General features: G+C 40.9%; 1 protein-coding gene across 2 annotated transcripts; it reads left to right on the top strand.

The window, feature by feature from the left end:
• The first annotated feature begins 3056 nt into the window (after window positions 1–3056).
• On the top strand, window positions 3057–10418 carry LOC101858138. Of its 2 annotated transcripts, XM_005109973.3 has the most exons (3): window positions 3057–4328; window positions 4628–6343; window positions 8974–10418. In XM_005109973.3, the coding sequence occupies exons 2-3, from the start codon at window positions 6094–6096 to the stop codon at window positions 9939–9941; spliced, it is 1218 nt and encodes a 405-aa protein (XP_005110030.2). In that variant the 5' UTR covers window positions 3057–4328; window positions 4628–6093; the 3' UTR covers window positions 9942–10418. The 2 variants fall into 2 exon arrangements, with proteins under 2 accessions (XP_005110030.2, XP_012944379.1); XM_013088925.2 differs by lacking the exon at window positions 8974–10418 and having other exon boundaries at window positions 4210–4328; window positions 4628–6081.
• Window positions 10419–11425: the final 1007 nt, after the last annotated feature.

The raw sequence follows: 11425 nt of genomic DNA, 5'->3' as shown, positions 1-11425 counted from the left end.
GGGGGCTGTGACTGTAAATCCCCCCGATTATTTTTTTTTACCCCAGGGAAGGCCCCCCTGAAACAATGCGATTGGTCCAAAGCGCGCAAATTACTGAGCGGTTAGGCATTGTGAATAGGCTAATGTGATTAAGCTCGATTAGGAACAATCAATTAAGTTTAACCAGATTCTAGATCTATTAATTTGTGACGAAAGCGAAGTTGATATTCGTGTTCAGCGCCTCAATATTTAAATCTAGATCTAGTAGAAAATAGACGGGTAGCTAAGTGTGAGACGGGAGGGAATGGAAAAGAATACCATGGCCTCGCCAAGATATATAATTATTATAATATTATTATAGGCCGGCACTATTTCTCCGAACGTTCGGGAAAATAAAGCTGAGCACTATTTCTATGAACGTTCGGGAAAATAAAGCTGGGCACTATTTCTCCGAACATTCGGGAAAATAAAGCTGGGTGCTATTTCTCCGAACACTCTGAAATCACATTCTTTCCCGCAAATTTCGGATATATATAGATCTTTAATTATATTATAGGCCTACCAAAGATTGTTCGTATACATTAAGGTTCAATCGGTCCTAAAAATGTCCACAGTAAATATTTATAAAGAAATGCTACAGTTCCAAACAGTTTTTCGCTACAGATATGACGTGTTGCCTATGAAGGGTGCTTCTCTTAAACTTAATGTGTTGTTTATTGATAGCGACTCATAGAACTATCAATCATGGCTAGATTTTTTGGCTTTTTTGGGGTCCCCGAATCGGGGAATAAAAGTCAAAAAAAAAAAAAAGAAACCGAACCTCTTTACTTTTGAAAGAAACTTCACTTATCTTTGCTTCGTCTCTTTCTCACTTGTTGTCGCCATGTTGATTTGTTGAATACGTTACAGTTATATACGATTTGTATTGCTGTTCCTCTTTTATTTTTCCCTCTTTGAGGTGTTTTATTTTGTTGGTGTGTTATTTTTTTCTTGTTATTGTTCTGATGTGTTGTTTTTCTATTAATTTTTTTTTGTTGGGGAAAAGGGGGGTGGGATGTTGTATAGTGAAACGTCATTTAATTTGATGTTCCTACCTTCATTAGATTCTAAATGTATGTATCATGTGTTAGAGCGTTCCACCAAAACCGATTACATGTACTGACACTGGTAGTGGTAGGCCCCTTGTGTGTGATTCCATAATTTACATGTAATATCCTGTACTTTATTTTGGTTGAATTACGCACATTTGGGGTTAAAACAGCCAATCGTCTTCGTACAGGTGGACACACGCCCTTATTTGTTAATTTTTGTGGTTGTTTATGGGCTGTTCTAATTTTGATTTCATCCTGTTATGAAACCTTTCTTTTTCACGTTTTTGAAAATTGAAATAGATCTAGACCCAAAAATTTGCTCCTTCCCAGACCTCCAGAATGACAGAAAGAAAGTTGTCGCCGGACTCTCGCAAGTAGGCAAAAAATCAAGAGACCGGAAGCCAGAAACCGTTGGGAGAAATTAAGATCGGCACTATTTCTCTGAACGTTCGGAGAAATAGTCACTTCGTATAATAATATATTAGACTGGCATTTTGTCCATACACTGGCAGGTTTTATTACAATTTTTTTTTTTTTGGTGCTGTTTAGACCGCACCTAAGATGTACAATATGGTCAAATCAGTCTCAGCAGTGTCTTTATCACTCAGAATATAGAATCTATATTGAGGAGCTGAATAACAACTTTCACAAAAACAAACAAACTGTCAATCACCCGACTCGCCGGCTTGAAAACAACCGTTGGCTTCGTTCGGTTGTGCCTGTCGCTTTCGCCCTCAATCTGGCTAGCCCCACGATCTACCAAACTAAACCGAACCGTGTGCCAATATGGGCACTGGGTATTTTAAGCAAACAATCACACAACATTTTTCTTTCAGTCCATTAGTCGACAATCCGAATGTGAAGTCATCATACACATCACAATAGGTTCAGTGACAAGGTAGGCCTGATATCGAGGTTTATTAGTGCTCCTCCTGTTATTGAAGTAGACTTGTCTCTGTGAACAGATAGGCCTGATATCGAGGTTTATTAGTGCACCTGTTATAATTGAAGTATTTAGACTTGTCTGTGAAGCTGTCACTTCTTCATTGTTGACAACCTTGGCCTTGATGCCTTGACTACTGTATCATCATCATCATCATCATCAACATTGCCTTTCTCACCATGGATCAGGAAATATATATATAGGCCACGAATAAACACTTTCCACCTTTCCCTATCCTGGGCTAGTCGTTCGATGTCTCTCCATGTCTTCCCACTATTCTGTACATCCATTTCCGTGACTCTTCTCCAGGTTCCACATGGTCTTCCCCTTGATCTTTTACCCTGTGGGTTCCAATCTAACATTTTCCTTGTAATGCAGCTGCTTGACTTCCTGAAAGTGTGTCCAATCCATCGCCATGACCACTGTATGTCCAACTGTAAACATAGAAATTATTTAAAATCCCCGTTCTACGTTCAATGTCATTGTGTTTTACAGTGGAACTCGGATTCAACGAGAACTCGGATTCAACAAGATGAATCAGATTCCCTGTTTTTTTCTTCTTTAAAATCAGTTATAAAAATAACCTGGATTCAAAGAGCACTTAAATCAGCCAGCTCGGATTCAACGAGGTCGCTTTCAGGGTGAACAGCCCCTGCAGACATAGCTTCGCTAATTTTTCTCCCAGAACGAACTTTATCTTTTCCCGGAAACCATCCATTGCACCTACATCGTGAACCATTATTCACTTAGCCAATTGCATGCGACCAATCAGCGGCCTTTTTTTTATACCAATACATGTGTTGTTGGCACGCGCACGTGTCTACTCTGGCGTGTGTCGGGGTGGGATGGGTGGCCTGCACACGTGTGACTGTGTGTGTGGGGGGGGGGGGGGGGGGGCACTAACGGTCCGGGCGTTGAACGTGCCTGTAATTATCTACACAAAACCTCGTGTTTGCAATAATGAACACTCGGATTCAACGAGATTTTTGGTCAGGCCCGACGACCTGGTTGAATCCGAGTTCCACTGTACTGTGAAAAAGTCTACATTTGATTAATATAGCTTAGCCTATTATGTCCTCAATAAATATGAAATGATGTGTGAAGTTTTTTATATGTAATTGTAGTTGTAGATATTTTATGTCCCCTTTTACTGACACCGTTGATAATTTAGTTTAGGAGACAGGCTGCTTCGACCCTTCATCTTTAGGGCCCAACCTGAGATGAGAGAATGCTATGTCCGTGCCGACAGACGGAGGGAGCTGACTCGATAAAGATTTTCCCCACATGGGAAATGAACTCAAATCTCTGTGTGTGACGGTGGTATAAGATGTCAAGTATAGTAATTAATTATAATGTTAAATAGTACAATATATGTATATTATGGTTCGCTAGGGCTGCAATGAGTTGCTTTAGCAAAATGCAGAACATGTTAGTGCACATCTTCGGCAAATAATACGATATGAACCGCTTCGGCAAATGGACTACTTCAGCAAATCATGGAAACACCCACTTCGGCAAACGAGTCAGGAAAGAGAGTTAAGAGTCTGAATTCGGATAATGTTTCAGTGAGAATTATTCAGTTATGTGGGTAGGTGTCTGGATTTTGCTCACCACTAGTGCGCATTCTCCTGAAAATTTAAACAGGAACAGACGCTTTTGAAAATACAATTTATATCATTAGTAACTTTCTCTTTAATATCTTAAATCATTGTGAAAATGGGCTCAGCTAGTGGTGAAAAGTTGCAGAACTTAATTAGAGACATAAAATATGAAACTGTATGTTGAAAATACTGCTTGTGGCTTTGCAGCGCTGTTAGTATGTGAGGCTGCTGAAAATGAGGTTTGTCATAATATTATGATTTTCTGATCTGAAACTTTGCTAGTGTATAAGGCAGTACATGTAACGTTAAAGACCACAGCACGTGTACATTGATCTAGACTTTATTTCAGTTTTCAAAGAAACAATGCAAGCTAATGCTTCAACTCTGTAGGTACCAAATCTAAACATGTGAAAGATAAACTGAATACTTTTTGAAGCTGTTTGGTTGAAATCTAAAATCTGATTCATGTGTTGCCAAAATTCAAGTTTTCAGGAAAATTGCCCTGGCTAGATCTAGATCTATAGATTCTGTTCATGTAAGTATCAATAAATTGATTAATTTTTTAAAAGATGTTATAGGCCTATATATGTTTTATATTATCTGGAATGTTTTTATTTTTAAATTTGTGTCCTTAGTGACTGCTGAAGGCTGTGAAGAGAGACGAGATGGCGGAAGAAACCCCCAGACTAGGGCAGTTCGACTCACCCCCTCCAGGTGAGTGCACTGGGAAAATTATGTTGTAAATGGGGGAGTGAGTGTGGGTGGAAGGGAGGGGGGGTGGGCACGGGGGTTATTGAAACATAATTTTGCTCTCATTGTTGCTGTTTTTTTATGTTTTGTTAGTGATGGCAAAAATGTGCTGGTCATAATAATGTTGCTGATGGGGTTGATGATGATGATCATGATGATGATGCTGATATAAAGGTGATGATAATGCTGTGGATGATCTTTTTGAGCTACATTGTAACCATTGGCCATTTTGTTTTAAGTTTGATCTTATTTCTGTTCCCCAGTTTCACATGAGATCCAGATAAGCGTGAATGAGGAACGTGACCTGCATGAAGCTTATAATGACTGCCACAAAAACAAAGGACACACAAACTTTACGCCTGTTCCAAACTTTGACCTAAATTCTCTACCTGAAAGTTTCCAGGACCAGGGTATTCTGGATACCATTAAACTACTTGCGAAACTGACAGTAAAGGTGGCTGTTAGAAAGATGAGTTCAAAGAGACCTAAGAAGGGAGAGAGGGGCATCCCCTCACACGGAAGTGGATGGTTGTGGAGCGCTAAGAAATGTAACTTCTACAAAGATCGTCCTTGCGTGTGCAAGACATGCAGGAGTTCCTCAGAACCTGCGATGGAGTGGGGGGAATTGAGAGCGTACACCAACAAGCATGTTGTGTTTAACGATGAAGAGGCAGACGGAGCCGAAGTAATCATGTTTTACGACAGCGAGCACGAGCGGGATAAAGTGAGAACTCTAACTGGCATTCGTGTCGAAAGCAGTGACCCAGAAGGTGACGTGTGCGAGTTTATTGCTGTCACACACGACCACGAGCTTTGGACTTACGTGGTGACTATTATTGACTATGTCTACAATACAAAGTCGGATCCACTGGAGGCGACATCGTCCGAAGAGCTAGTTGAGCAGAATTTGGTTGTTATTGTTTCCCACCCCCACGGCTGCAATAAACAGATTAGTGTTGGCAAATGTCTACAGAGATGTGTACTGCGAAATGAAGGTGAATTCCACGAGTCAGTCTTCTACGTATAAGACACCCCGACTTGTTGCGGGTGCAGTGGTTCACCGGTGTACGTGGTTGGCAGGGAAGGGCGGAGAGTCTTTCAGGCACCTCATAGGGGAGAGTTGATTGACAATCCACAACACAGTTGCAGTGGTGTTGGCTTGGAATGGAAAAAAACTGAACACAAGTATGACTCCTTGATTATAGGTTCTGGTGATGAGAAAAGTGACAGCGACGAACAAGAGACTGGTCCTGGTGAAGGGAGGGGCTTGGTGGATGACTGTAGTTTGGTGGCGACAACTTCAGAACTCGGTTCTGATTGTGGAAGCGAAATTAATGACAGTACAGATGAAATAAGACAAGGAAGCGAAATTAATGACAGTACAGATGATGTAAGACAAGGAAGTGGCATTAATGACAGTACAGATGAAGTAAGACAAGGAAGTGGCATTAATGACAGTACAGATGAAATAAGACAAGGAAGTGGCATTAATGACAGTACAGATGAAGTAAGACAAGGAAGTGGCATTAATGACAGTACAGATGAAATAAGACAAGGAAGTGGCATTAATGACAGTACAGATGAAGTAAGACAAGGAAGTGGCATTAATGACAGTACAGATGAAGTAAGACAAGGAAGTGGCATTAATGACAGTACAGATGAAATAAGACAAGGAAGTGGCATTAATGACAGTACAGATGAAGTAAGACAAGGAAGTGAAAGAAGACGAATGGAAAAGAGAAAAATAAATAAAGATGTAGGGAGCGACTGTGGCGGAAATGAGAGCTGCCCTGGTGTCAAAGAGCCAACATGTAAACAGAGTCGCTCGGAAGGTCAGTTGGTTACAAAAACAGGAACTGACACAGAGCCCTCTGGCCGTTCTAGTGGTGAACGCCCTCAAGCTGAACTGTCACCAACTTTCTCTGGAAATAATGACAGCGTCAAAGAGGAGGCGGAAGAATATATCCGGGTGACCTCTGGTAAGTGTTATAGCATCATCATGAATGGTGACGTTGAGCTTCCCAAGCCACCAGACACAATTTAGATTGAGTTTCGAAGATGGAGTAAGTGGTCCCTCTTGAGTACCTCCCAAGGAATGAACTCTGTGCTCAAACTACTCACCTTCATATGGTTGCAAAGTTTGTCTGCCAAGTGTGTAATACCTAGTGGAAGGTCGTAATTTTTGGCCGGTACCTGTAAGGACATGGAACTTCTGGGCCAGACTAAGGCAAAGTGAGTGAGGCCCAGGAGAATAAACTCACGCTGGTCAAGTGAATATCCAAATATGTCACTTTTAAGGACAAGCGGGCTAACCCAGATTTCATTTTTTTCCAAAAATCTTGACCTTCACCAAAAGTGGGCATTGCCCTACCGGGTACCTATAGGAGAAGTTTGTTTTCTTTGGTGTGTATATTTGTTTGGTTATAGAGAAAACTCTCCTTGTCTTTTAAAGAGACTGAGCAAGAGTCCAAAGACTTTAACTTCGATTCTTTCAAAACGGCATTTTTTGGGGATAGCCCCCTCGTGCTTAAAAGCGACCATATTTCAGAAATATAGTTTCGCTTTCGTGTTTAACTATCTTCTGCCTATTCGCCTTGCTTAGCTCTCAATTTGTTACTGGCGTTTGCATTTTGTCATCATTAAGCACACAAGGCACTTTGCAACATTATGCAGCAGGTCGTCACCTCAGAACTATTTTGTTTTATCCAAAGCGTACTTACGTTGTAAAGAGTTACTTTGGACAAAATAGTTATGAGATGATGAGTTGCTTGAGTTAAGAGTTCTGTGATGGGAAGTTTCTTAGTTTATCGAGCATCTTCATCTTAGAGTGCCTTAGTTTATCGAGCATCTTCATCTTTCTCCTTAGAGTGCCTTAGTTTATTGAGCATCTTCATCTTTATCCTTAGAGTGCCTTAGTTTATCGATCATCTTCATCTTTCTGCTGAGAGTGCCATAATTTATTCAGCATCTTCATCTTTCTCTTTAGAGTGCCTTAGTTTATCGAGGATCTTCATCTTTCTCCTTTGAGTGCCTTAGTTTATCAAGCATCTTCATCTTTTTCCTTAAAGTGCCTTAGTTTATCGAGCTTCCTTATCTTTTTGCTGAGAGTGCTGCTTTCCTTCAGCCTGGGTTTATCTTGACAGGCAGGATGGAAGCAGTCAGTCCTCAACTTAATAGAAAGCATTTTGCTGGGGGCGTGTAAATCTTTCACATTCACAGATTCCAAATTGAAATCATGTTTGAACATTGAAAAACCCCCCAGCTGATTTCATCAGGAGACGAACATGTTTAATTGTTGGGATAAAGAACACATTTTCGCCGCAATGTGTCGTCAACAGCTAGCCGTAGTTTAGGAAGATAAAATCAAAATATGTTCTGTTGACATTAAAAAACAACAACTGGCTAGACATGACTACCAAAACAACCTATGAAGGGTTGCTTGCATACTTTTAGTTTTCCTTCCTGTTCTCTTGCAGTTGGAAATGTTTTGTTGAGACAAATGAAATCGTTTTGGAAGTGTGCTGCTCTGACTCTTCCTGTTGGGACCAACCTGAGAGGCATGCAACGCGACCTAACAGAAAGCAGGGATTACCCCATAAAATAGTTTCACAGCATGAGGACTGAACTGAAGCTTCTTAAGTCAAAAGCAAATAGAGTAGAAACCTGATATAACAGGGATGGTGGGACCAGAGAAAAAGTTATGTTATACATGTATCAGATTATTGTTGAATCAGATATGCAAGGGATGTAAGCATTTGGGGGCTAATCCAGTTGTATTTATTCAAGGGTAGTTTCCCTTGCCACAAGTACCCATGAACAGGGGTTTTGGCCATGTGGCAGGCCTGCGCGTAACACATTACGTGTGCGTGTTTCTAGATCGAAGTCTTCAGCACACCGCAGCCCTCTCTCGCTTCATTCGCTGCCTGTGCTTGCAATGGCGTGGCTTACGTGGGTTTCTTCCATCACTGCGTCTCTCTCTCTCTCTCTCTCTCTCTCTCTCTCTCTCTCTCTCTCTCTCTCTCCACATTGTTGACGAGCCTTTGTCCCTGCTATAACCGATTGGGCTCCAATGAGGCCCTGTTATTGCCGATAACTTTTAGTAGAGACAAAGAGAGTAGGAAAAAACGGGGATTTAAAAAATCCCTGTTATTACCGAATCCCTGTTAATTACCGGGCCTGTTATATATGGTTTCCACCGTAGATCTAGATCTAGTCTCATTTTAATAGCACGCACAGAGACCAGTGTTTTGTTCTGAGCTGAAGCTGTCATTGAGGCTGGACGAATTTTTAAATGGCCAATTTGTTGGAGTTTTCATTATAAAGCGTTCCTACAACAGTACGTCTATTTTACCTGCATTTGGTTTCAGACAACTCGCCTCAGCTAAAATACAACACGTACTATGTCAAGACACCCAAACGTGAAAGAAAGAGCATTCAAGTTGTAAATTTCTTCTTCTTCTTCCTCGTTCTCGATGACAGCAGCTAGACAGTCAGTCCGATGACGCGTACAAACTGTGTAGTTCGCTTCAACAAGTTGTAAATGAGCTACAGATTTATGTTCTATTCAAATCATGTTGATAACTAAAAGTACTTTTTGTCTTTTTGTCAGCAATGCATTCAAGCCTGCAGAAATATCGATTTTGCCGCAAGGGAGATTGCCATGAGACTTTCATACCCTTAGGGGAGATTTCCGAAGATCGAATATCATCACCCTACAAAGACATCTACCCTATTATCAAACTGCTTGCCAAAATAACTGCGCACGTAACAACGTGCTACGTTTCTCCGGAGAGGACTGGACGTTTTAAAATTACGGTTGGACATAAACGTACTGGCACGGGATGGTTACAAAACCTTGACGGGTTCAGTGGAAGAGGACCCTGCCCTTGTTCAGACTGCCGTCGACAAGGCTCAAAGCCATGCCAGAAATGGAAAGGATTTGTTTTGAGGACAGCTTGTCATATGATTTATGATGACGCAGAGGCTCGTAGAACTGTAGCAAAATTCAATTTCGACAGCTACGATAGATCCAGTGTTAAAACCTTTGAGGGTGTACAGCTTATTCAGCGGGATGAGAAGGCTGATTTGAGTGACCTACTTGTAGTAACCCATGACACTGAATTTGCTGAAAAACTACGCATGGTCATCCAGCTATTTTCCAGACAACTTCATACCATGAATGTAAATCTTGCTGGTAAAATTGAGCCTCCTTACCTGGTCACAATAGTGTCTCATCCACACGGATTGAGCAAGCACATCACCATGGGCTTTACTAAGATGAGTATTGGTGGGGACACTAGTGCCGCAGACATATCAAGAGACACGCACACCCAGGAATCCTCCAGCACTTCTTCACGTAATGATCCAGGGGGTGGAAGTCAAAGTTACGTGACTGATGTCCCGACAAAACTGTTCATCAAATCGAGTCGTGTGTATACCGCAGACACCTGCCCTGGTTGTAGTGGTGCTCCTGTTCTCATCATCACTGGCCAGGGTGTCAGGTGCTGGCCTCTAACTCATGCTCGTTCCTCACGTTTTGGGAACATAAGTTCTGAACACGTAGACTTAGTCGTATAAACATATTATTTGTGCCATTTCAGAGATTGCCTATCCTGCTTATTTGTTGGTGGATGAAGATTTAAGGGTTGTTGTCTCGGATTCTGGCGTGGGTAGTCTAGGCATTAGGCTACCGGACCTACCCTTAATCGTGAGGTAGTGGGTTCGGGGGATCAAGCCACAAGCCCGAGATTGTGTTCTTGGGAGAGGCATTTTGCATGAATTTTCCTCACTTCATCCAAGCGTGTATGGGCACCTGGCCATAGACATTGAAAGATCTAGTCAGTATATATAGAGTGTTTTAGCAATTGCGAAATGGCAGCTTGCGCTGAAAGCTTCTCACCAAGTTGAGATTGTTTCAGAATGCTTTCAGGTGTGCTGAGGTAATAACATAATTGTAGATTGTTAAGCGCATAGAAAACTTGCTGTTAAGTGGGGATTGTTATCTATACACTGCTATTTATTATTATTATTACTATTATTATTGTTATATTTATATATTATTATTATTATATTGTTATTATTATTATTATTGTTATTGTTATTATTGTTATTCTCAGACTCTCTTTTACTCTCTGAACAAAAGGCATAAAAGATACTCGGAGGACGGATTGCAAATCTGCTATGTAAGACAAGTACCGTAGACATTTCCATTTCAGGAAAGTTAAAGCCACAGAAGTCAGTTGTCACATTTGCACTGCTTATTCATGCATAATATCGACAGATCGTTAATCAGCTGTTCGGGTGTTTCCGTGTTGGCCTAGTCTAAAAGCATAAAAGTTTGAACCTTTTTTTTTCTTCTTTGCAGTTTCTTAATCTGTTGTATCGGCTGCCTCATATATATGCTAGAGAAATATTTTGTGGAAATTCAGATTCTTCAATGTTAAAAAAGTATTAATTCATATATTAAAACTTTTTCTTTTTAAACCAAGGAACAAGTGTTAAAGGAATGAAATGCAGTGCAGCCTCTCAATAACGACTTCGATATATTCTATATCCTCTGCATAGCGACATGGTGCCCGCGTCCTGATTTTTTCCTTATATATAATATGTATATTATAATTAGTAATTTAAAAAACTGCCTCTCTATAACGACAATTCTGTCTAATAACGACATCTCTTTCTGGCCCCTACGATGTCGTTATAGAGAGGCTGCACTGTATGTATTTTATTTCTGTCTCCTGAAACGTTTATGTTTCTGGCCCTAGATCTAGTACATTTGAATATCTTGCTGACGGTTTACTCTTTTGTTACCCCTCGGGGAGGTGCTACTGACTGAAGTGTCCTTAGGCCATTCCCAAAAGGGGGGGGGGGGGGGGACATTAACCATGTTCTTATGCACAGTAGAATTATATAAATTGTAAATGGGCTGATTCATCAATGTCATGCTCATAACTGCCTGAACTGCGACAGGGAACTGCTGCTTTTTCATTCCTAATCCTTACTATCGTCATTTTTCCTCTACTTCTTTTTGTATGTTTGTCACACTCTTGTGACCCGCTATT

Source organism: Aplysia californica, unplaced genomic scaffold, assembly GCF_000002075.1.
Source record: "Aplysia californica isolate F4 #8 unplaced genomic scaffold, AplCal3.0 scaffold00836, whole genome shotgun sequence".
Classification (NCBI taxonomy): domain Eukaryota; kingdom Metazoa; phylum Mollusca; class Gastropoda; order Aplysiida; family Aplysiidae; genus Aplysia; species Aplysia californica.
Note: the sequence above shows the minus strand (reverse complement) of the source record. Positions and strands in the feature narration are given on the sequence as shown.